This window comes from Platichthys flesus, chromosome 9, assembly GCF_949316205.1.
Source record: "Platichthys flesus chromosome 9, fPlaFle2.1, whole genome shotgun sequence".
Lineage (NCBI taxonomy): Eukaryota > Metazoa > Chordata > Actinopteri > Pleuronectiformes > Pleuronectidae > Platichthys > Platichthys flesus.
In genome coordinates this window covers 19,632,025-19,658,997 of record NC_084953.1, presented here as the reverse complement: position 1 = coordinate 19,658,997, position 26,973 = coordinate 19,632,025, and the positions used below count along the sequence as shown (strand labels likewise).

The following is a 26,973-nucleotide window of genomic DNA, read 5'->3' as shown; positions in this document are numbered from 1 at the left end:
ATAAAAGGTCACGGCGCTGTTGCTAATGACAACCTGCAAGATTGCTGCTCTCCCCCAATCATGCTTGTACGTGTGTGTGTGTGTGTGTGTGTGTCTGTGTGTGTGTTTGTAGACCGGTGGCTGCCTGATTTGTGGGGATCAGTCGCCCCCTGCTGTTTCACACATTCTTTGACGTGAATATATGTGGTTGCCATGTTAACAGGAGGGGACATTTCTGAAGTTAGGAAGTAAATTCAGCATCCACTTGTTTCCATTGAAATCAAACCAGTCAGTCAGATGCATTTACCTGTAAAATCATACTGGTTTATACTGGTATGGATGATGAACTAAGAGAAGAGGATTTATTAGAAATAATTAAAACAATTGCAGTTGAACATGCATCAAATTTACTGTATTCAGACTGCAATAACATATCACTAGTGGAATTAATCTCAAAACACACATCTCTGACCTGCATCTAGAGCTGCAACAAAAAGCCGGAGTCACAGCTGTTTTTCCATTGGTGTTTTATTCATACAGTGAGGGTGCTCATACACACATCATTTGTTTTTCTATAAAATATATTACCTTTCAGTTCTGAAAAGGAAAACTAGATATAAATCATCATCAAGTTTCATTTGATAAGAAGCAACTCATCTTCAAGTGCCAACCAAGGCAGTCGACTGTATCAGCAGTCAAAAATGCATCGCAGGTTTAAGAAATCACATTCTAAGAAACACAGGTTCTTTTTTCTTATGTCTAGCAAAGCCACAAAGTTTGAGCGCTCGGCCCACTGTCTCCACCGACACTAAAGACAATGATCATTTGGGTTTTCTAAAGAAGCAAATACTGTTAAAATACTGTAGCCACAAAAGGGTTTTCATGTGAGAGGAAGGCAAAGACAGAAACACGGTCAGCGTGAAGCTGAAACCGACATGAAGGATTAAAAAGGGAGTGTTTCAACAGAAGCCAGTGACTGATGCTTAATGATTTCTGTTGCGCCGAGCTTTTAGGACGTCTTCTCTCCGGCTCTTCCCCCTCCTCACACGCTCCTCTGTATTTCCTCCTCCGGTGGAATGCTCCGCGGCAGGTAAACTGCTCGGGCATCACAACAGCTCGCTGTGACCAGGTGCAGAGTTGATGCTGTCTGTGAAATCAAACAGGACCATCACAAATAACACAAATATATATTAGTTCCATTGAGTTACACAGATGAAATGTCTACAGTAAAGTTAGTTTTATACAAATAATCATTGTATTAAGTATTATTATTATTGTAGTATGTCTATTTATCTCTTTAGTCAATAACAATAAACATATTCCACAACAGTAACACAGTCTGTTTACTACATGACTCACACTCTGTAACATCTGCTACACACACCCACACACATAAAGAAAACAGAAAGACGTGTACCAGACATGTCCAGTGACTTATTTCTGTTTTGGGGGAGTCTAGGTTTTTTCACAGGGGGTTTGCGATTTTGGGGCTTCTCAACATTATTAGGGCTTTCCCTGTCAGTGCCTGAGTTCAGTGAGGACAGAAAACATAGTTTGACAGTTAGACACACACAGATATACGTGGTGCAAAAGTCCTGTTAGGTTCATGATAACCGTGCACAGAATAATGCAGGAGAAAACTGTTCAATCTGTACCTGCGTCACAGGACATGGCCTTTCTGTTCCTCTGTGGTTTCACTGGTGCCTGAGGTCGCAGCCCTTCTTCACCTGATCAAGAACAATCAGCAAAACAACACGTTTACATATAAAGAATAACAGATATTGTGTTTTTTTCAAAATATGTTTTGTTGATATTTTTGATGCTCAGGTGTAAGTCATATGTAAATATAAAATGGTCCCTGACTTAACAGGAGCCAACACACACATCAACCCTTTAACAAGTCTTAACCATAGACTGTTTAAAAATGGAAAACCCATCTTCAATTCTTCCCACTATTCAGAAATTGAGCCAAAATATTCCACATATGAAAGCTGCCATCATGCGCTGAAGACATAATTTATTGTGTTCTTATGAAATTGCACATTCTGACTTTCAACCAGTCTCTTCTAGGTGATTGTGTGTATTGTAGCTGCAGGTACCTTGACTTGCAGCTCTGTCTGGGAGTCCATGAACTGGTTTAATAACAGGAGGCGGCACAGGAGGAGGAGGTAAGTTCCTCTCATTGGCTGATTCTTTTGGAAAAGTCACATACGAGGGCTGCTGGTCCGAAACATAAACAAACCACAAGAACATAGAGGTCATGAGCAATTACAAAATGTATAGTAACCAGTGGATCAGCACAACAAAGAAAAATTAAAAACAGCAAAAACATCACAAATCACTAAATCATGACTTTAAAATACACACCTTTTCTGGAATCGGTGGAGGGTGACTCTCCAAATCTCTTCTTTTTTCGATGTCCTTCTTTTCCATCTTTCCAGGATCCCTCTCCACATCTCCTTCCTCCTCTGTACCTACAAATTAAAAAGGAGTTTTTCTTACGGGTTTACACATTGAGGCAAAACCTCTGTGACAGCACGTTAGCGCGGATGACAGTACCTGGTAGAGCTGGCAGGGCTGGGAGAGCGTCTGAGCTCTCCAGCCGATGTCTCTGCCTCAGCTTAGACATACTGGGTTTACTGCTTTGTGGCGGGGGATCAGGTTTAGATGCAGTGGGAGCAGCTCGACCTCCCCCTGCTCCTCCTATGCCTCCTCTCCATCCTTCTGTAAACCCTTCAACAGCATCAGGACACATGAGTCTGTCTCCCTGCGTTTCCTGCTGCTGATGCCACTCTGTGGCTTTCGGAGCATCCGTTTCCTGTTTCGGTGACGGTGTCCTGTCCGATGGGTATGGCGGCAGCGGCCTTTGAGCCAATTGAAGCGTTTGCACTTGTCTGTCGGTCCTCCTGCTCTGCTGTCTGCCCTCAGTCCACTGATTGTCCAACTGTATGTCCATCGGCCTGTTCTCTGACCACGACCTGTCTAGTTGCCTCCCGCCCATCCACTGTCTTTCTATCTTTCTGTCAATCTGCCGCTGGGTGTGTCTGTCAACTGTCCACTGTCTGTCCACATGTCTGTTTGGATGTCTGCTCTCAGTCTTGTACCTGTCCGCTTGTCTGTCGGTCGCTCTCGCCTCTCCAAAAGTTCTTTCTTGCAGCCTGTCGTCAGCCCCCTGTCTCTCTGCATGCTGATCACTCTGCCCCGCTTCCAACCGCGGCTTGCCTACTTGCACCACCTCCGTTGATCTCGGTTTGTCGTCCACCCAGTACTTGTCCGTCTCCAACGGCAGATCGAACACAGCATCTGCTTCAGGTTTCTATCAAAACAAGAAAAGAAGAAGCAAGAGAACGAGTGCAAACTGTGAAAGACTTTCAGCACAGACAAAAAACAGAGGCGCGTCACACTGACTGTACCTCTCTGTGAGAATAGAAGGGATGTTTGCTTCCTCCCACGCCTGGGTGAGGGATGCCCGGCACTGGGGTTGGACTCAGGACAAGGGTGTTTTTCCCATGGTGATCGATCGTTTTCCCATCAGCCCCATCACCAGGAGATCCAGCTCTGGCGGCGGACCTCGGAGGCTGCAGGAGTGTGTACACGTTCTCTGTGGCCGTTCTGAAAGTGGGAGTAAGACACTGAAGATGAAGGAGAAGATTTAAAACTAAAATGTCACAAGATTCGAGAGCAACGCAATTATAAAAGTATCACTTTTCTGGTTAAAACTCATACTGTCCTAATCTGTGTGATGTGCCGTGTGTTCATTTCTAATCATTTGGCTCACTGTGGGATCCAGAGTCGGAGCCACCGGCTGCCACTGACATCTGTGTATACTCTGGTATCAGCGGGCCTAGGCTTTGGCAGCTATCAGCCATTTACCAAATCAACAAAGAAAGGAGGGAGATTTTGGTTGATATTTGTCCGAGCTTATGGAGTTCAGTGCTGTGGATTGTTTGAGAAAGAGAAAACCACAGAAGAACGGAATGGAAGCGAATGTGTCCTTTCTGATGAGCTGTTTCGTGATGATCTGGTTCATTGTGTTCCATGTTCAAGGCCAACCTTTTCGCAAAATTATTGTTATGCAGCAGCGGCAGATCGAATATTTTTCAAAATCAGGGGCCATAAAGGGGCCACAATTTACAAAAAGGGGCCAATTATATGTACAACATCGATGAACAACTCCTGATTCAGTCTGGTTCACATTTAAGTCATTCCTTGTTAACTGTCAGCTCTGTAGCCTTGAGCAAAGCCACAAATTGTCATATTTATTGTTAGTAAGTGACTAGTTTATGGCAAAACAGACAAGATTACATCAGGGATCATTTCAGCTGGCCACTGCCTTGCACCTGTAGTGTGCATCGTGTGTGTGTGTGTGTCTGTGTGTTTTGTGTGTGCTTGCATGTAGTTATATACAAACCCAGTGGGTGCTGTAGAAACAGTGTGACACCCATCTCCATAGCTCTCTGCTTCAGACTCCTGAGGCCCCTGAGTGGGCAGAGTTTGGTTGCGGTTCTTGCGGAAACTGAAGATGGCGAGCATGTTTCTCCTCTTCTTCCTCCGCAGAGAGTGAGCTTTGTGCAGAGATGAGAGCTGACTGAAAGAGGTGAGAGAGGTCGAGTGTCACACACAGTCTGGTCCAGAGCAGCCATCGTGTGTGTGTCTGTGTGTGTCCACACATGAGTCATCTCTGTGTGGATGTGATCCATCACAGTCATCTAAGTCTAGGGTTTCTCCACTCGGCTTCTACACTATGAGCATGGAGGTTACATCTCTTTATTTAAAAGTGCACTTGTGTATATTATATAATAGATGCAATTCAATTAAAAACACTGAGATGAAAAATAAACACTCACCAAACTGCTGTATCTAGATTTGAAAGGGTCACACTCTGCTTGTTGAAGCTCATTCATTCTAAAGTGAGTAGACTTTAAAATACTGCTGACTGACCAAAATTTCATTTAAAAAGCAGATTTACTACACATCTAATGAAATCCGGCATCAATGAACCAGTCAGGCCCAGTAAGAACCACACCAGCAGCTCCACCCGCACTAATCATTGACTGTGTAGGTTTAAACTGAGGAGGACAGAATCAACTAAAACCTGCTACATATAAACACGGTCGGGCCAAACAATCCAGACCTTGCCATGAGATTAATTCAAAGGCTGACAAAGCTCAGGGGAAACAGCCTTCTTGAATTATGAAAAATAAGAACTTGACAGAGCCAATTAAAATAAGGCAAAAGTAAAGATCTGTCAGAGCTCAGGGTTCTGACACCAAATGAAGGAATGAATTAATCAATGATTTATATGGTCTGAAATCAAACACTTCTAATGAAACCCAAGGGAGTAAAAAATAATTAAACATGAATGCATCTTGTGTTTATTGTCAAATGTTGCTGTTCAGCTGAAACTTCTCTTTTACATGCTCAGTGTGATTGACTATGCAAAATTCCCCCCGATTTTCCAGACCTTTCCCTGCCCCTTTCCCTAGTAAAGATTGCAGTGAATGGAAGAGTGGCCCATGTGACAATATACCAGGGAAATGTCTGGAAAGATCACAGCAAGCAAGTGAGCATGCTGGTGCAAAAAACAATCGCAATGTTTGAGGATGAAAGAGAAGCCATTTCCGCGGACTTTTCTTTTCTCCACTGGAGATACAGTTGTAAATGGCAACAATCATTTTAGAGGCACAAGTAGAACAACTCTCACCTATCAGGGAGCACTCTTTTAGTGTAGAAGTCAGGAAGTCCATCATCAAGAGGGCTGATTCCTCCATTTTCGCTGCAGTGCTGTGCATACACACACACACACACACACACACACACACACACACACACACACACACACACATTTAAGGCCCTTTTAGAGAGGTCAGATTACTCACAGCAGATTTAATTTGTAAATGTTCCATATGCAATAAAACAAATGGATTACATGACTTCAGTGAGATGACATAATCCAATTGCAGCCATCCACTTTGTATAGATTACCTCTGACACAGACAGGAACCACTGCCAGCAGGCACGGACATTAGGGAGTGGGAGAGTTATGCATAAAACAGACAGACAGTCAGAATGAGAGAGAGACAGACAGACAGACGGACAGACAGACAGAGTGAGAGACATACAGACAGACAGACAGACAGACAGAGAGAGGGACAGACAGAGACATAGACAGACTAACAGACAGAGAGAGGGAGAAAGGAAGATCAGCCTTACTGTCTCAGCAGGGACGTGTCCTCCTTTATGCCTGCGTGGCGGTCTTGGCCGAACCCGTGTCACATGAAGTAGAGGCAAGCCCTGTGTAGGTAGCTCTGACAGGCCCTCCCATGATGCCGAGCGGGACAGTGGTGATGAGTACGATGGCAGAGAGGGGGGTGGAGAGGAGCTGGAGTCGTCACACAGACCTGACAGCAGGGAAGAGGAATGAAAGGATTGCAGAGGATTTGAGTGCAAGAGACCGAGTATAGGCCCAGTGACGAAGACAAGATAGGGGAATTACAAGAAACCATAATATCCGCTTCAAAGTCAAAACAATCAGCGACCGCTCTGAGACGCAGTTACTCAGACTTGGCTCAGGCGAGATTAAAACAGCCATTAACAGACTTCTCAGATGGACTGATGGGAAACGGAAAAAGACGCTTTAGAAACACACTAATGGGGCCCTGAAAGAGACAAGATGGGGTAAGAGTGAGACAGGAAAGAGGAACGGGAGGAGGATAAAAGGATAGACCGCACTACTTACTCAGTCTCGTGGAGACAGGTCGTATTCGTCTTGTTCTCGAGCTGTGCTTCTTAATGGCTATTGTGTCCTGGGAGAGAAAGAAATAAAAACGATGTGAGAGTCGGGTAAGACAGGCAAGCAAGAACAAGTAAACATGTCAACAAGACTCGCTTTAGGCAAATCAGAGTGGAGCTTTGTCAAATCGAGTCACTTTACTTTGTGAAACAATGCATGCTAAGTTAAGTGATGAACACATTTCAAGCACAGGCTGACAAATGGAACATGTAAAAACAGAGAATGTAATATAACAAACACCCACTGGGACATATAGTGGAAAGATGAAGAACACTGAAGAAAACTGTATATTTCCTTCAAGTCATGGGATGGCAGGAACAATTAATAAAATAAAGTTTTCCCAGTTGAACGAAAAATTATAATTTGTTCATGAAAGCTAAGTTCATGCATATTGCTGTTCATCATCACTTGAAATCAATATCACGTGCAGTATTTCAATATCTCTTCAAGTCCATGGGGTTTGATTCACCTATTCTTGGTTTTACTACAACAGGATATGATATTGTCAGCTTATAACTCAAAGTAAATATATGTCTAAGTCATTTAAAGAGGATGCATACAAAGCAAGAAAATAATGGGGCCTGAGATTTATCCTTGAGGGACTCCACAGAACATACTAGCTGATGTTAACAATTACAAGAGTAATCAAGACCAACATCATGAGCTAAGAGCAGATTCAGATTGGTTTAATTCCCCAGAATATAAAGTACTGAGTTGGTTGTGATGAAAAGGGCCCTGCAGGCTTTTGGCAGATTATTGAAATAGTGTCAGAGAAACAGTTTACTGCAGTTTTACTTGCTTTCTTGTAAATATTGAGCTGCTCTTTTAGTTTCTCCAGAGCTTTCCTATTAATTTGATTTCTGGTTCACTCTGCTTTCATTCTAGCCAGAGTTGATACATTCAGATAATAATTGCTTTCACTTCTTATTCAATGTAATTGAAAGAGCATGTTTCTGTCCGAGTATTGTTTTCATCATGTAACCCAACTAATTTACTTTAAGATATTGATAAAAACATGAATTCCAGCCTTCATTAGAAGCAGGTCTTAGACAATGCAAAGGAAGAAACTGACGATGAGAGTGATACAAGAAAACTAATATCAGCACAACTTGCAGGTCACTTTAACAGTTTCAGAATGAAAACTCCCACCAGCATTACCACAGGACCACACGCAAACAGCCCATTACAAGTATGTTAAGAACTGGTTCTGCACTTTTTCTGAAAAAAACACACATATGTCCACACTCACTATGCTGGTGCCAAGCTCCTCATCTGTGATGTCCAGAGAGTCTCTGTGTCTGTTCAATCTCCAACCTGCCCCGTCTTCACACATGCCATCCCACCGTTTAAGGTGTGACACCTGCCCTGTCTGAAACAGACAGAACTCTTAAAACCTTTTGAATAATTTACTTTGTGTCTCACAAACATTGCTTTGTACTTACCAGGGTTTTATGGGTGGTGTAGAGCTCCTGGAGGATTTGGTCCACAATGGAGTTGGTGAGATAGGAAACGACTGACAGCTTCACTTCCCTGCAGGAGATTGGGTTAGAGAGAAAGGGGGAGACAAGAGAGGAAAAGGTTTGGTAAAAGTGAGAGCAAATCAATAACCTGCTTATCAGACTTATTGCTGCAATCCTTTACTGCTGCTCTCCCTCCTTTCCTTCTCCACGTCAGCCTCTTACTCTAAAGCTCGGTGAATGTCTTGCGCTGCTCTTTCCATAAGCGCTGTCCGAATGGCAGATCGAGGGATGGACACGCGCTCTGATACAGACGAGAGAGGAGGACTCAACCTCTCCGCCGCAGAAGAAGATAAAGGACAGAGCTCGCGACACAGAGACATCATAGAGTCGACGATCACCTGCAATGGACGAGGGTTATCAGACACTCACTCATCTGCTGTGGATCACAGAGTGAAAAGAAGCTGTTAGTTCTACCTGAAGCTCCTGATCTGCAGCTTTGGCAAGTTCACCAGCCAGAGAGTCCAGCCGCTGCCGCACCGGCCCGTCCACAGACAGCACATGAGCCAGCTCACACAGTGAAGGGTAGAGCTTGGAGCACCAGACAACAGAGGATTAATTTAAATTCAGCGCAGCAGTAAAATAAATATCATTTCATATCACTCACAGCGCGGGAACTCCTAGCCTCTTTCAGCACTTGTTTAGCGGCTTGAATCTCCTCCACTTCCCCGGCACCTCGTAACACACACACCTGCTGCTGCACACGCACACAGAGGCGCTCCATCACCTTAGAAACAGATGGGCAGGGAAGGGTTATGAGTGCAAACGCACATAAAACATTAAATAAATGTACACAAAGGGCGCACACACAGATTTGTGCTACCTGTTCGGCGGTGCTCGTAACCAGGCCTTGGTGCAGCCGCAGAGCTTGGCGCTGGGAGAAGCGCTGGGTCTGGTTGTTCCTCACCAGAGCGCGCTGGATCTACACCCCAGGGAGGGAGAGGAGAGGGAGAATATGAGAAGCATAGATGGATTTAAAAAATGATATGATGATGATGATGATGCAACCCGCAGATTGTAGCAGAGGGAAATCAATTAATTCATCTAACATACCCTTACATTTAAATGATGTCTTCCAAATGAGGTTAGGAAGATTAACAGCAGATTAACGGATGCTTCCTTCAAACCAGTAGAAGACCAAACGCAGGAACACCCAGAGCCGTCAAACTACATGTTTTTTTGTTTTTTATTAATGTTTGTGTTCCTTTATTTTAACCAGACCACTGATGCTATCTGTAAAGTAAAATTTTAGGTAAAATTAGGGAGAACCTGAACTTAGAACTCAAATCTGCCTAGTGTAAAGGGAAAGAAGCTGTTGGCTGCACATTACGTTTCCCTTTTCATGCTGAGTAATTCTAAATGTAAACATTGCTATTGTTTCTACTTCCAAGAAACATGATTTTTTTTATGAACCTTGCAGAGAACTTCTCAGTACCTTGTTTTCTTAAAGAAACTGAAGGCTAAGATGACTCAACGACGAGACTTACAATTGTCACACAGCGGTGAGGTTTGTCTTGTCTTGGGGTTTCTGTCTCGTAACTTCCTGTTTTATTTTGAAATCCTAACTGTCCTCTCGTTGCAGGTCACTTCCCCTTCCTCATGTGTCACTGATTCCAGATTGTTTCCACCTGTTCCCTTCACCCTCATAGTCGTATTTACCTTGATCTGTGCTACGCCACGTAAGTTGTTTTCTGTTTCCTCCATGCGAGTGATTTTTGGTTCGTTAAAGTTTTCTAGTTTAGCTTCTTTTGTTTTTTTGATAATCTGTTTTTCTTCCTCCCTTTTGGAGTGTTTTCTGTTTAGAGAGATTTTAGTTAGTTTATTGAGCCTCCTTTTTAGGTGAGCCTTTTCTTTTGTCCCGTTTTCATAGTTTGGTTTTCGTCCTTCGGGAGCGTTTTTGATTTCCTGCCCTAGACTTTTGTTTGACCTCCATCGTGAGCGATTTATGTTTTAAGACCTCCTTTTCCTAGTGAGAGTTTTTGAATAGATTAAGCAAGTTTTTTCATAGCCTGATCTTTTGTCACTCTGCATAGAGGAACCAATTTCAATAAAGTGTGCTGGCACTCGAACCCTCTGCATCTGAGTCCTCATTCTAGTCCAGGCCTGACAACAATATGACTGAGATCATTGTGGACAAGCTTCTGGGATATGCACTGAGCTGCACTATGTTCTACAGTAGCAGGGTTTTATAGTAATATATCTCTTTATTAAAAAGGTTTGGCTTTTACCAGACACACTTCCTGTAGAGCCTCCTATTTGCTGTCTTTCATTTTGTTTTCTCTGTCAGAACCTTGAATGTTCTTGATCATAGAAATTATGAAAATGAATGTCTTTTGTTGACCAGAGATTTTATCTCACACATATTTGTGGAATTTGTTTGAATTCAACTTTTGTCTTCCTGAAATTGAAAACGTGACAATGGCTCGTCTATGATGCCGACCTTGGTCAGTGCCTGCTCTGTCCTCTCGGGGGCGCTGCGGTACGCCTGGCTGATGTCACTTAGGGGTAGAGGCATGTATTGCAACGTGAAATTACTGAGAAAGGGAACAGAAGAAGGAAGAAAAGGAGGTTGATTAATTGATGGAGACATAGAAAGACTTAAAGGAGAAAATAAAGTGGGTTACACAATCAAGGGTTAGTTTGGGTTAATATCCCCACTGGACAGAACTCATCCTAAAATATCCTGCCTATGCCATGCAACGAGTGAGTAATACTTTGATCTGTGTAACCATGTCATCTTTAGCCTAAAGGTGAGTCTGGACCATTTAGATAGCAGAGTGGGAAGCAACAATTTGCACAGCTCACGTTGCAAATTCTCCACGTGGTTCAATGTTCTAAACATTAATCTAACACAGTCTCTTAAGTTCATTACAACTCTTGCAGCTGATGTATAAGGTATCTTATTTAAAGCATAGATTCCAGCATATAACATACACATTGATGATGCGTTCATGCTCTTACTGTTCAAGTGCTCGGGCCACATCGAGAAATCCTGCAGCGGAGGTGTTGTTGCGATCCCATGTCACACTCCTGCAGGAAAAAATCATGAGGTGAAATAAGCCCTCATATGGAGCAGACACATAAGTTACGCCGCAGAAGTACCCTCCCTCTCTCAGTCCTGTCCTTCACCTGAGCGTGGTGTTGATCTGCAGCGCTTTGCTCAGCATCTTGGCTCCGATGTCCTCCATGTTGTTCCCGCTCAGGTCCACTTTTCTAAGGCAGGTGTTGCTGCCCAGGGCGTTGACCAGCATGGTGCCCCGGGAGCGCAGGCGCGAGTCGGACAGGGACAGAGACTGCAGGGCCTGGAGAGGGAGAGGGGGAAGTGGCATAAAAGAGGCACATGTGTTTAAATGTGCCGTGAGGGAATTTAGGAATAAATGAGGCAGAGGGCGGGGGGGGCTGAGCGGTGTAGAGAAGAGGGAAAAACCAATGGGATAAAATGCAGTGAGGAAGCTTTACATGCTGTATGTATGAATTATTTACTGTGTGTGCATGTAGCGATAGAGACACCAGGCCCACAGGGATAACAGAGCAACAGTGACACATCTACTGTGAAATATAACACAAGACAGTGTCCAAGAAACCAGAGCAGAGGAGCAAGAGTAAGAAATTAACTTGTATCTTCATTTCTCTTCATTTAAAATATGTATTGACATTATTTGGATGATTTGTTATGTAGCAAAGCTACTGGCGACAAATGTGCATCTCACAGTATGCTTTTATTGGATCACTCACACATTCCTCGTCCTGTATGAGTTGAACCAGCTTCTGCAGGACCTCATCCAGAACCCTGCAGACACAAACCATGAAGACAAACACCGAGACGACGCTGTGTGAGCCAGCACGACTAATTACCTCCTGCTAGTGAGCTGTCCGCCCGAGGAGCGGCAGCCGTTTGAAAAAATGTAAGTAAAAAAAAATCGAGCTGGCACATTTGGTGCACGCACACTCCTGTTTCAGCACACACACACAAACTGCAGTTAAAGCTGAGTAACAAAAAAAACATCAGCACCTGTGTTTGATGTTGAAGTTCTTGCCCAGATGAAGGTTTTTGAGGGAAGGATGTCTGGAGAGTGCTGGGAGCACTGTGAGCAAATCTGCATCCAGACCTGTCAACACACACACACACACACACACACACAAACACACAGATATATAATGCTCAACATGACGTGATCCATTAACAACCCACTCACAGGGTCACAGTGAGATGTGCTGCATTGTGCCACTGTACCATTGTCTGAGATATCCAGAGTGGCAATGGAGGAGACCCGGGGGAAGAATTCCTGGATAACAGCAGCTCCTGCAGTCCTCAGCTGGCAAGAGAGAGAGACAGTAAAAAAACTAACATGTGCACAGATATAGATCAGAGTCAATTTAGCTCAGTCTTTAAGGTATTGTTCTATTTTCCAGAGTGAGGCAACAATTATGGGTGTCTTTTCGATGTCTCTGCAGGCAGTCTAAAGGTTTCTAAAGATTTCTAAAGGTTTGTTGAGCAGTAAGTGCTTGGCGTGTGATCTTCAGCGGCTCGGCTCAGTGGTAGAGAAAAACACTTTGTCTTCTTATTAGCTTCACTAATACAAATAAAGATGCACAGTTAGAACAAATCCCCAAAGTGAGCCTGAGCTGTTTCTGCATAAAAACCGGAGCAGAGTGGAGCTTTGAAATAACTTAATCCGCCCACTTAGTAAAATTAGAATATTCAAACAATTTCAGATTAAAAGCATTGGGCAGTTAAACCAGATAATTCTCCAGAATATTCTATAAACATTTCACTACACTCAACTGGTGCTGCTTCTAAACCACAGGCGGTAGTGGTGTAGAGAAACTCAATAGATACATTCACTCAAGAACTGTACATTGGTAAGAGGTTTTATACGATGTTGCCACAATAACTTTACTTTATTACTTAATCACACTTTATTAACTATGAATGATTCAATTAATGAGAGATTTCTGCTCCACTCTGTGTATTTTAATAATATTTTCAAATTGCATTTGCTTATTTATTGTCAGGATAACGTAAGACTACTCAACCGATATCGACAGCACTTTGTGGAAAGGTGGAGCACAGGTCAGGGAGGAACCCATTCAAATCGTGTGCAGATCCAGATCAGGGGCTGGATTCCAGGAATTAGTTTTTCACTGTCTTTTACATTGTGTGTTTTTCAACATTTTCATTGATTTCTCAAAGAATAGTTGAATACAGGTTTAGGGGACTGACTTCATGTCTTTCATGCTACATATAATGATATGATCCGAGTTGTGCAAGGCCAAGCTCATGATTTGGGTGTCGTGTAATTGTGATAAATGAAAATAAATATATTTAAAATCTAGGTGAAAAGAGCTCCAGGAATGATCTCTCACCTCACAGCCACTGATGTCCAGATGAAGGTCGTTGATATGAGGGTTGGAGGTTAACCCTGCGAGGAGAGCCCTGTTGAGACAGGAAGTGGAGAAAGTGTGTGTCACATTGGGGGATGGCAATAATCACCTTGTTGACTAAATATGTCAAGCATGGAGTGTGGAGGTGTTTACTTAAAAGGGAGCTGATATGTAGTGGTAATAAGATGCAACACGGAAAGTACCTCAGAACATCAGAGGGCAGCTTCATAGAGGCCAGGCTGACGTGAGTGAGGCTGAAGGCCGAGCTGAAGAACTGACGGAACAACGGCAGCGTGTCCTTCACTTTCCTATTGGATTGACAAAAAAATAGAACGACATGAAAGAGAGGAGGCACAGGAGTGAAAAGATAAAATAGAGTTGTTAGAGGGGAAGTGCCCGGCCAAACAAAAGAGATGAAGTCACAGTGTTTGGGTAAATATGAGAGCTGGGGCTGAGCACAGAGCACCAACACAGAAAGAGAAATGAAGAGAATATGGCTTCGGTGTAAGCGGGGTCAAATCATAGACAGCTCCGCTTTAATATTCATGAGTCTTATCTATGCAGGCGGCGGCGAGAGTTGTGGTTTTAAACGGCGGTGGACACACCCACAGATAGGAAGTACAATGTTCCAATGATTGCCACAAAGCTCATTTCAGATTTCCCATTAAGCAGGAGATGAAGATAATGACAGACAAAAACAAAAAAAGAACGAGGGAGGGAGACAGAGAGAAAGGATCAGGCTTTTAAGATGAAAGAAAAGAAGATATGTCTTCCTAGATGTGGATTTGCCACAGGGTTTATTTTTCAGAGACTCTTAAAAGATATGACTAACCTGTGGGAGAAGGAATTTTTGGAGAGATTCAGAAAGGAGAGATCAGCGCAGCACCCCCTCAGAAGAGCCCCAAATAGCTGCGTTAGACACAGGGTGGAGACGGTTAATCTTGCACACAGAGGGAGAAATGCATTTCTTTTTCAACATGGCACAGCAACATTTGATCACAGCCCCAGAGCCGTTGAAACCACTCACTGAGTCTACGGAGCAATCTGTGCCTGACAGATCCAAATGGACCAGGCAGTTGGGCTGCGACAAGAAGAGATACAAGTTCTGCAAACAGAGACAGAGGGAAAGAAAGAAAGCAGCATCGTCGTGAGCAGGGAAAGTGGGGTCAAAATGAAACGGCATGTATGTGTGTGTGAGTGTTTTCCACATGGGGTGTGCTTTTTCTGACCGAGGCATCCTCCCCCGAGAGGACACCGGGGTTCTTGCTCAGGTCCAGGTGCAGGAGAGAGTTGGAGTACTCGTCGCTGGAGCACAGAGCCTGAGAGAGAGACACCACTCCTGAGAGAGAAAGAGAGAGAGAAAGAGAGGGGGAGAGAGGGAGAGAGGAGAGGAGGTGGGATGGGTAAAAGGGGAAAAAAAGAGAGTAAGAGGGGGGATAGAGGAGTAAGTTGTACAATATTAAACGACAGACAGCCCTTTCAAAACATTTTGTGCCTTTACATTATTCATACACATCTGCAGCAGCAGGTATCGTGTGGATGTGATGGGAAGTGGAGCATCGTATCTGCCTGCTTCAATCTAATATTTAAATTTCTCACTGGGTGCATGTTAAGTTGAGACAATGACAGGAGGCACGCAGCCTGCAGGGACGAACGAGACATCGTGAGTCAACGTGGAGGCACAGCCGTTTCCAAAACATGACACAGAGCACAGTGTCATTATCTGGGGCTTTGTGGGTCTTCGTATTCTATAACCTCCAGTGTCTACCACGCTGAGCTCTGATAGGCGAATTAACTCATTTCCACGTGATGTTTGTGAATTAGTGTCTTGTGTTGTAGCAAATCCTGCAAACTCTCTTTTCTATTGAGCGACAGAGACTGAAAACCGAGAGGGAAGAGGATGGTGAGGGGCTCAAACCTTTGGAGGTGAGTGAGGTCTTGGAGAGGTTGAGCAGGCGGAGTCCCTTGCTGAGGCGACACACCTGCTGTATTAAGTTGGACACACCTGCAGAACGTGCACAAAGAGGTTTAAACACTGAGCTCCAGAAACAATAGATACTTGGAAATGAGACAAGGAACCAATCACTTTTGTTTTTGCGTGATCTATTCATTCACCCGTCACTAAGACATGTCATTTCCTGTTCTGTTGCAGCCTCTACTCTACAGCAACTACCTCTGCCAATCTCTGCCAAGTAGGCCGTGGTGTCATCAGCGATTGTTTGTTTGTCTGTCAGTTCACAGGACAACAGAAAAACTACTAAATGGATTACCAGGAAATTATTCTATCTTTGTTTAACATTGCAAAATATGTTGTTTTTCAACATTTTCCCAGTGATCTATTTGTGACCCTTGATGAAAACATTATTGGGTCAGCTGGATCCAAATTCAAATGTGGATCTGGTGGATTTCAATGTGGTTTCACAGGGGTGTAGGTTTTATCAGCCACTGCATGGTTACACATTGGTCTAGAAACCTGTCACTACCAACTTAATTACTATGATGCTTGATTTAATATAAGGGGCCTTGAAAGAGGTTTAGGCTCTATTGAATTCTAGTTTTCTTAGAGATGCTGGGGCCTTATTAAATGCTGAAGTACCAGAGCAGAACACACTATTTCAAAACTAAACCTTTTTATTTGTATTTATTACTGTGGGACTATTTGCTTCTGATGGTTTGAATCGGACCATCTTTGGCTGTTCTGAGACAACAGTTTGAGAGACAGATGAGTTTTAAGTATCACCAGCAGTGGGAGTTAATTGGTAACATGCGGTCACAATATAGAAACTGATGATTGGAAACTGAAATATAAAAAAATAATATTATGTGCTTTTGTATAACAAAATACGTATGACGGTTTAACAAGGTAAGATTTAGATCCACTACTAGTCAGTAAAAGCAGGACTTCTTCTACAGCTTGTGAGATGTAATGTGGGGGGGGGGGGGGGCTCATGAGACAGAGAAAAACACCTGATCCTCAGGTTGAAATCAACCATAATAAACTACAAGAGAGAGAGAGAAGCTGATGCTTGATTGTACCTTGGTTGTCCAGTGAGTTGTGGGCCAAGTTGAGCGAGTGGATGACAGAGGCAGGGTTCTCTGAAAGGGCAGCTGACATCTTCTGTGGGAAATCTCTGTGAAGCGGAACCACAGTTACACACCGACAGGACAAACATACATCCTTTATTATTATCAATTATTCTGCTTATTATTTCAACTTAGTATGAGTGAAAGTTCCCATCACAAATTCTGACAGCCAAAAGTCACGTCTTCAAATGGCTGCTTGTGAAAAAATATTTAATCTATAAAAAGTGTAAGACAAGGAGAAGCAGTTCTCACATTTGAAAAGCAGGCACCATTACAGCGATCCAACAATTTGAGTGAGTATCAGTCTGATGGATTTCAAATCAGTATTGGATCACTGCGTCCGGAGAATTAGCTTTGCCCTTTCAGTTTCGAAAGAAAAATGTCAAGATTGAAGCAGCAGAGGCTGAAATACCATCAGGATCATTTATCAGACGACAGAAAGTTCCCTTCAGGAGCCTCAGAAAATGTTTCACCGTTGTTCTAACCGGGTAATGTTACAGCTTAGACAAGCAGACTGAGGCTAATCCATACCACTAGGTTTTTCATTTGAAAACAGAATTTTCAAACTAAAATGTTCTTAGTTCTGGCTGCTTATCATTTTGAATCCACCACTCAAGTACACTGGGCAAGCACGTGTCAGTGTTCACAGTAATTGCTAGAATCACAGCTTGTCAACTACACATATAGGCAGTTGCATTATTGTAAAATGCAGAATTTAACTGCACAACAGCTGTAATTTATTATCGATGCCACGCTACACATGTAGCTAAGGCTAATGCTGGCTAAACGTCTCTGTTTCTGCTCGTCCAGACTAACACGCACACCCAAGAGGACTCTGGAGTAGTGAGGACTCCAGACGTATCTGTAGCAGAGTTGATGCATTTTCAAATGAAAACATAGTAGCCCGAGCTTCACTGGTGGAGTGAACCTTTAAGATAACAATGTTCACAGAAGATTGAAAGAAGTTGCGAGAGGAATCAAAACTTACGATTTGAGCCCTGCGTTCTCCAGAGTGATCTCCTCAAGGCTGGACGATTTGCTGATTGTATGCAGGACCTGCTCTGTGACCTCTGACCCCTGCAGGAAAAAAAAAACACTTTTGCTTAAAAACTTCACCTGTAATTCAGCAGACACAGTACAGCAATCGAGAGAAGCTCATACGTACAATGCGCAGGTCTTTGCAGTACAGCTTAGTAAACCAGGTGTTATACGCCATTGATGCGACAATAACTGCTAAATCCCTGGAAAAGATAGAATCGTGAGGTAGATGAGGTCAGATATTGTGGAGGTCACGGAGTCCGGCTGCCTGTCGTCCCTCACCTGCTCTCCAGGTGGCTGAAGTCCAGCAGGTTAAACTCCCGGTTATCCTGGGAGTGATAGATGGTGTCCACGTCCTGGGGGCAACAGTACACATGAGCATGTTTGATACAGTGTGTGTCCCCCCCCCCCCCCCCACCCCCTCCCATGTTGTGTACAGCGCAGTATGTAAACACTCAAAAGCACTCAGAGGGAAACAGACTCAGTCCCCCTGCTCTTACCCACTGCACTTCCTCCTTGCAGCTGATGCCATTATAGTCGCACAGAGCGGCGTAGGTCTCCGAGAAGCCTCCTGAGAGAAGTGGGCGCACGGAGGATAAAAACAGAAGACAGAGAGAGAGAGAGAGAGAGAGAGAGAGAGAGAGAGAGAGAGAGAAAGAAAGAGAGAGACAAATAATCAGAGCTGATGTGAACAGCTGCTTCCTGCAGTTATAAGAGGAAAGAAAAGAGAGCAACATGCAGACAGGAATATTTGTCCAAATTAACAGTCTTTTATTTGTGTGACAGAGCTTTTTAAAAAGAACATCTGGAAGAGCATTTGTGAACTGAGTGAGCCGACTTCCTCTTCAGTCTGACAACTGGTATGGATATGTTTGTATCTGTATCTGTGTGTGTGTGTGACTGTGAATGCATGTGTGCAGAATCCCATGTTTGAAGATGATGTCTCTTTTACCACAGGCCCTCTGGGTTTCCACTGAAGTCTCGGAGCTGGGCGAATACTTCCTGCTGCCTTCAGAAAGGTCACTGTCAGAATGACAGATGGACGGGCTGCACGGATAAAAGAAACACAGACACTGTAAAGAATCATTTCTCCTCTGATAATTGCACCAATAAAGGTCACTCCTCTTCAAAGCTTCTGATAACAGATAAATGAACATATACTCAGATTTTCTCCTGTGAGATGGTGGCACTTACGCAAAAATGGAGTTGTTGAATATTCGAGAGAGGGCGTAATTAATATGGCTGACCACATGATTGACATGTTCCCGCGATTCAAACCTCAGGCAGAAGCTGGACTTATCAGTGTCGATGATGACCTGCACAGAATAATGAAATGTTTTTTTAAAAAGGCAAGACAATATTTACACACAACAAAAACTGCAGCACTTGCACCCTTATATCTCCAAATTTGACTTATTTTACATTTTACAAAAAATAACTGATAGAATTCAAGATAATCTAATATTGTATTCATTATAATATGCAAGTAATGCACAGATTAGAAGTAGAAACAAGAACCAAAAATATGTACTCACTAATATCAATAAAGATAATTTTTGTGTTTTGTATGTCGACTGATTCATTTTTACTACCTACTATCAGTATCTACATCGACCCCTCCATATCAATCGGGCTTTAATTTTGATTACCCTACTTCAAATTCTTCATTTAGGGTCATTACACATAAAATAAATTTGGTGTAAGCAATGTCCCGAGCATTCAGAATGAGCCGGACACTTCTAGGCACTTATTGAGGCAAAATGCCTAGAAATGTCCCACTCTTGTGGTTAAGGTCTGCAATACATGGGACACTTGTAGGCACTTAACATTATAGCAAAAATGCTAGGAAATGTCTGGACCAATCAGAATGAGCCGGACACTTCTAGGCACTTATCATTGAGGCAAAATGCCTAGAAATGTCCCACTATTGGTGTAAGGGAAGTACAATACGTGGGACACTTGTAGGCACTTAATATTATAGAAAAATGCCTAGAAATGTACCACACTTGTGGTTCGGGAAGTGCAATACTTGGGACACTTCTAGGCACTTATCATTGTAGCAAAATGCCTAGAAATGTCCCGACCAATCAGAATGAGCCGGACACTTCTAAGCACTTATCATTGAGGCAAAAGGCCTAGAAATATCCCACTCTTGGTGTCAGGGAAGTAAAATACGTGGGACACTTGTAGGCCCTTTACATTAAATGTTTCTTATAATCAATTTAAAGCCATAATGATGTAACGGCTCGATTATACAAACGTACATCAATTAGCTCTAACAGTGGGGCAGAGTGTTATTGTGAAAACTCACCTGGTGATCAGGGTGTGAATTCAGAGCTCGAATCTCCAGGAAGTTGAAGGTGGATTCGACCTGTTGTCAAGGATACAGTGGGCAGGGTGTCAGTCAGCGTTGTGACAGAGAAGCTTCAAACTGAACATGAACCGCAGAGAGGTGAGAACAGAAGTACCTTAGCGGGAACCTTCGGAGCCAGGAAATAGAGACGCCATGTCGTGAGGACCTAAAAAAAGGGGAATGAAATAAACCAGATGAAGATCATGACAAAGTTCATTTGCAATCATGTCCCACTGCGGAGAGAAAATAGTCCCAGTAGTTTCCATGGTAATGATGAATTGGAAATAAGGAGTCCTGTCAGTATTCAAGCATCAATTTAGCTGAAAGCCCTTCATGTTAGAGACATTTTTTTTTAAACATTAATAGATTAGCATACATGCTGAGAAAAGATGGCATGTTGTGACTTTTGAATCCCAATCTTAGACTAAAGATGTTATTTCATTACTTCTGCTCAGGGCAAAGATGAAAGGTTCATTTATCTATTAATTTCACAAATTTCTGTCTGTCTGTACACATTCATCTTATCAGCTTGTGGTGGGAAGTGCAGTGTTGAATTTGTTGCTATTTGTACACTGGATTTGTTCAATATTAATTGACTTTGAATTAACAGGCAACCAGCGCAATTTACAATAACAATCACAACAAAGGGCCCTTTCATGACAACAACCAGATTCTCCACTTCGGGGTTCTTTTCATCGAACAGCTCTTTGTGCAGCAGCAGTGGACAAAGAAATCTACAACCAGCATCACCACCTGCCGAAAACAGACAGCCCAGGTTTAGAACTGCACAAGTTTATATACAGTAACCTGTGCGTTGTGTTTTTTCTATGAGCTGCAAATTCTATATAGTCAGATGTATCTGTCTCTACATTTTCATAATATTTGTTCCAAAAGCAGAACAGCAGGTCCTGATAGGTCAGGATGCCACATTAGCATTTTTTATATTATGGGTAATTGTGACAAAAGTTTATTTGTGCATCCTCATCTGCACGAACACACAAAGCACATGTGCCTATACCCACTTATTCTTGGAATGGAAACATTTGTGTCGCGCAGCTGTTGGATAAGCGGCAACGTTTTTTGTCGCAAACACGGCCAGAAAAAAAGTGATCGGCCGTGAGTCTCTCCATCGAAGCAAAACAAAAACAGGTGTTTCTCTGCCATTTCTCCTGTTCTCCACCAGCCACTGAGAACTATCCTCTGTTCTTTTCCTTCTCTTCTGCTCCATCACTCCCAATCATTTACTCCATTCTCTCTAAAACGCTCCTTGAGGGCAACCCCCCCACACACCCCACCTTCATGTGTCTCTCCTAAATGTAAAAGCACTAATTTAATTACAGCTCTTCCACTCCACTGTTGTGTTTTTTTTTGGCGACACAAGCTTGACTCAGGCCTGTCAGAACAACACGATGACAGCCACTTACACCCACACAGCAAGTGAGGTGTCTGACACAGTCACTCACAATGTGCATGTGAAATGGAGAGAGGGAGAGAGGGAGAGAGGGAGAGAGGGAGGAAGATCTGCCCCGTCTGAAGGACTAGTTTAAAAAACGACCGGATTGCATTGCATTAAGTTGCTGAGTCGGGTTGAGGGCGCTGGTTAACAGACAGCGTTCGAGTAAACAGGAGTAAATCTTGGAGATGCAGCGGGAGAGAGAGCAAAAGAGACTTGTTGAAGTATCCCACATCAGAGAGCGACCACACGCACGTCCTGATTATTGTGGGGTGTAATTATGCATGAGCGCTGGAACAGGACACATATTCTAATCTCCTCTTGTTTGACAGTTTGGGGCGAAGCCTTTGTGAGGGAGTGAGATAAGTTCCTATGACCTGCAGAACCGCGAATCACAACCCCAAACAAGCTCCAGTCAACTCCTTAATTCGGCCCCTGATCTGTCTGCTGAACACCAAAACAAAACCTCAACACATTTAAGCTCAGCTTTTCCCAAAAAGTGCTAAGCCGGGGTGTTTGATCAAACTCCAATCTATCTCCCCGGCGCCTGTGCGCGCCCAGCAGGAGCGATAACTCTGTCTCTCCGGTTCAGCTTTTAAAGAGGAAGCAGCAAATGAGATATGGATTGGAGAGAGATTATTGGAAAAGATGTTTCTGGCAGATAGACATATCAAAGTGTCTGAAAATCAAAGTCTGTACATGCAGAAACTCTCCTAACTGCCTGTCCTTGCCACACGATGAATCATTAAAGCATTAATCGAGTCAAAGCGCAGCTTTGCCAAGGCGAAGATGGGGGAAAGCAGGAGGTGCAAGTCGAGTCGCGAGTCTTTTAAACAGTGTAAAAGCAACTCTGGGCTTTGAATGAGAGCGTCCTCACACAGACATGGTTTTAAAGGAGCACTCAATCAATACAGCCTGCTGTATATATGCAGCCTGTGTGGATGAACCCCCGCAGACACAGGGTGTGTGTTTGCTTGTGCAAACACTGGCATTGATCTCCAGGGTCCAGTGTAATTGCTGGTCCATAGTGGAAGAGCTCATTGCCCCAGATTCTTTCCAGATAGCTGGCTGAGCCTCACTCACTCACATTGACTTTATATCTCTGTCCCATATTTTCTGATGAAAGCACCCCTGAATCAAAGGCTGTGAGCGGCTCAGCACCCCACTGCCTCCACAGTGGGACTTGCAGACACAGAGGAAGCCACAGCCGCTCCCACAGATACTGTCTATCCAGTATTCATCCTGACAAGCCACCAGCAGCAGTGGGGCAGCAGCAGTCGTAAAGCAGCTGACCGCAGAATCCAAGACATCCACTGTCTCTGCTGTCATGGATATCATCACTGGGGCTGAGATCCATTTACACTGCAACTGGGGCTAACATCAAACACAAGTGTACATACATGATGAATGCATCAGACTGCTTAGGAAGCGGGAATAATGTGTTTGGCTCCCTCAGGAACCCACTGTGAGTGTGAAACAGAGGCCGGTTAAAGGAGAGCGGGCTGAACGGAGACACTCACCAGTATCCTGTCCTCCGTTTTGCCGTTTTTGGTGTCGAGCTTAATGCCACAAACAAACTTGATAGATGATTTATCGATAATCTTCCTGATGCTTTCTGTGAATGAAAACCACGACACAGAGACACAAAGTATAAAGTTAGAAAAACACACACAAATAGGGAGCCATATAGCAACATATCAAATGTGCAACATTATGATTAAAGAAGGAAGGAAGGCTTTAGCTCAATAAAGAGATTTTTGTTTTGAAATGAAAACTTCCTGAAATGCAGGTTTTAAATGAAATCTTTAATATGTAAATCAAATGTGCACATAAAAACAACCATTATGGACATAGTCATGTGCACGTATCATCCGAAGTTGATGACATATGGAATAACAACAAAGACAAGCGAGCGGAGGAGAGAAGGTCAACACCTAGTTAAGTTAAGTGCAGACATCGGCCCTTAATGTCTCAGAGTCTGGACTAAATATTAACTTATCTGTTTCACAAAAAACAATTTGGTGACAGTGGATTGTATGTCCAGAGCAGCAGCAGCTCTTGCTCTTACAGTACCAACCGAATAATGATTCAGTACATCTAACCATCAGGAACATTACCACGGTTTGCTGTGAAACTGGTGACCTCCCCCTGGTCACATCCCAAAACGAATGACACATAATAGATAATGAAAACAGTATAGTAATAGTACATTTCGACACAATAAACCTAAACATGTATATAAACGTATTTTTAAGTACACGTTTGTTGCAGTAATGCCTGCAAGCAGGACGTAGTACTTAATGCATCATATTCTATGAGCTGACATCAGGATCCAAACCTACTTAAGTGAAAATGAGGTTATGAGATTTCTCAATATGCTGCATATTTACTCTGTAGGACATGACAGCTCCAGAGCAAGAGTGTCGCTAGATGTTCACTGCATTGGCTTTAATATTGTAACAAACAAAACCTTACAAGCTTAACACATTTAAATGAATCAAATCACACCTTGAACTTTGTGTGGATATGTGCTTGTAACTTCATCTCAATCTAATATCTGACTCATTTGAACAGACTCCTCCTGGCATTTCACTTGATGAAATAATCCACTTACCTCTGAACTTGTAATTATCCTATCATAAATGAATGACATTCCTCTGATATCCAAATTAACATTATCAGCATGTGTCATTGAAGCAGGGTTTTGTGGTCCAGAACACATTCAGAGGGACGGTACCCGGAATTCATGCATTGATAAACAATTTGAAGATTGAAACGTGAGAATACTCATCTCAGCTCAGCGTGATGGAATTAAAAAGCAACGGTAGCTTGTGGTGTCACCATAATAATCCCACAATATGCTCCCGTCTTTTCCTCTTGACACGTTCGAGCAACAGATGATTCACTGAGAGCGGTTCCTGTCAAACAGCATCACTGTGGCGGCTGTGACCCCGGACTTGTATATACAGAACGTAACTGCTGCAGAGGAGGAAGTGTCTCATAGGGTGAGAACACACGGAGTCAACACACACATATCACAGAAACATACAGTCACTGCCAGGAAATACCTGATTCAGCCTCTCCATTACTGGGCCTGCACTGCATCCCGACTGACAAGTTTATGAGCAAAATCGATATACCAAAGCCTGGACAGTGGAGTTTGGCTCTAGAGTTGATACAGTCACACTGGATAGTAAAGCAAGTCGTCCTGTTTATGGAGAGGTGCTTATACATATATACATACATATTTTTGGGGAACAAAAGTCTTTGAGATGGCAATTTTCAAATTAACCTACCAGTATTTTTATTTGATGCTACTTAATTATTCTACTTGTGATGCATTATGTATATCTGCCTTCCTTGTCATATGAATTGTTTTAGATTAAATCTATGAGCACCCCTTTACTCAACTAACAGAGCTAAAGTGCTTCTTCCACCATTGTTGAATAGGTAAAGCGGCTGAGGTAAATCGAGTTGTCCACTAGGCAGAGGTCCAGTGGTTCGATCCCCGGCTCCTCGATTCTGCATTCCGAAGTGTCCTTGGGCAAGACACTGAATCCCAAATTGCCCCTGTGTCGGCTGTGTGTGGCTAATGTGTGATAGAGAACGTGCTGCACATAGATGCACTGTATGAATGGTTGAATGGGCGAATGGAGAACTGTACTGTGAAGCGCTTTCAGTGCTCATCAAGACTTGCGCAGCTCTACATAGATACATCATGAATAAGTCATTTACAATGCAGTTATATCTGAGTGACGCTAAGTGTGAAGTTAGATGAGATGAAGCTTTGGTTTGCTTTCCAAACCCCTGAAACACTATTATCCATCCATCCATTATCTAAACTTCTTATCCACACGTTGGGCAGAGAGACGGGGCACATCCAGGACCAATCTGTCCTCTCATGGACTGAGGAAGGAAGCCAGACTCCCCGGAGCAAACCCACGCAGACACAGGGAGACCATTCCCACTTGCTGTGAGACAACAGTGCTAACCACTACACCACCATGGTGCCCAATAAATCTTCCAAAAAGTATCTTTCTAGTTTCTTTTTGCTTCGAGATCGCTGTCTGCTGTTCATCCCTGTGGAATCTGACAGCCAAAGACTGAGGCAGAGAAAAAAACATTAAACCGGCAATAACCATCCACTGCATCCAGGGAAGAGGTCTAGGCCCCAGTCTCATTCAGGTGACCTTGTGTGGCCTGCAGGCCTCCGGGGCCACGGTGGCCCCTGACCCGCTCAGTCAGGGGGGAGAGACAGAGCATGAAGGAAGTGCAGCTGCCCGGCAGGTGACTGAATGAAGAAGCAGGGATTCCACTGGATTAATCATCACAGTGCGCCTAATAGAGCCATTAGGAGTAATTAACACAGCAGCAGAGTCCCTGCCACCCTGTGAGTGCGTGAGTGTCTGTGCGCGTGCACGGCGCCTCATTCATGTCTGTGAAAGACTAAAATGTGTGAGATGTTGCTGTTTGAGAAAATAAAATAAATATTTGTGCATTCTGTCTGCTTTTTCTGGCCCTTGTATTTTTGTTGGCAGGAGACTGAACATCTGCCTCTGTCTGTGTCTCCTCACTTTCACACGCACACATGCACGTAAGAATCAGAGTGCAGAAACAAGATGAAAATAGTGAATGGTGGAGAAGAAAAAAAAGAAAAAGAAGAATTAATGTGTGAAAGAGGAAAAACGTGAAAGGAGCAAGAGTACACAGCATCATCTCCACAACGCCCCTCTCCCCCTCTGGCCTAAGGCTGCCTGTGGTTTCTCTTCACCTGATCCAGCCTGAGGCGCAGATGTAAAGCCTCGTACTGTATATCACAACGTACAGTAATGAATCACATGCACATTTAATTGGACATGCACTTGCACGGAGGGGAGGAGGAGCAAAGCTCCGGGACGGCATGGGGAAGGTGCAGCTAATGACAATGATCCAATGCGTCTGTTCGGTCGCAGGCTCCGCCGCCCGACGCGCGGACGAGAGGCATCCCGAGCCTGAGCGCACACACCCCGGTCACAGCCCCGCAACGAGACCCGGAGTAGAAATGCACACACTCTCACTCACACACACTCACACACACACACACGCAGACACACAAACATACAAACACACACACGCACACACACACACACAAGCGAGCCGCGGTGTTTTGACCCACCTGAGATATCTTTGCTCACACTGACGAAACCAGAGGCAGTGATCTCTTTAGAAGCCATGTCTGCTCCTCTCTCCTATAGCCACCCCTCCTCCACCTCCTCCTCCTGATGCTGCTGCTCCTCTCCACCTCCCTCTCTCTCACACACACACACACAGGGATGGACAGGAGGGATGCTCTTGCTCTCTCTCTCTCTCTCTCTCTCTCTCTCTCTCTCTC

At 43.7% G+C, this 26,973-nt stretch overlaps 1 protein-coding gene across 1 annotated transcript; it reads right to left on the bottom strand.

Annotated features, from left to right (window-relative positions):
- Nucleotides 1-501: 501 nt before the first annotated feature.
- Nucleotides 502-26,815, bottom strand: LOC133960838 (capping protein, Arp2/3 and myosin-I linker protein 3-like). Its single transcript, XM_062395681.1, has 40 exons — nt 26,758-26,815; nt 23,123-23,217; nt 20,265-20,315; nt 20,108-20,167; nt 18,991-19,112; nt 18,749-18,843; nt 18,297-18,367; nt 18,079-18,152; nt 17,924-17,999; nt 17,747-17,835; nt 16,711-16,805; nt 15,593-15,679; nt 14,904-15,013; nt 14,702-14,779; nt 14,507-14,583; nt 13,878-13,982; nt 13,657-13,726; nt 12,524-12,605; nt 12,302-12,398; nt 12,025-12,079; nt 11,419-11,591; nt 11,251-11,319; nt 10,730-10,823; nt 9,113-9,211; nt 8,897-9,016; nt 8,707-8,820; nt 8,455-8,630; nt 8,211-8,302; nt 8,022-8,137; nt 6,719-6,785; nt 6,193-6,380; nt 5,684-5,763; nt 4,391-4,567; nt 3,393-3,591; nt 2,539-3,295; nt 2,347-2,453; nt 2,079-2,199; nt 1,635-1,706; nt 1,397-1,504; nt 502-1,126 (listed from the first exon to the last, which is right to left on the bottom strand). The coding sequence occupies exons 1-40, from the start codon at nt 26,813-26,815 to the stop codon at nt 1,086-1,088; spliced, it is 4,617 nt and encodes a 1,538-aa protein (XP_062251665.1). The 3' UTR covers nt 502-1,085.
- Between the last annotated feature and the right edge of the window lie 158 nt (nt 26,816-26,973).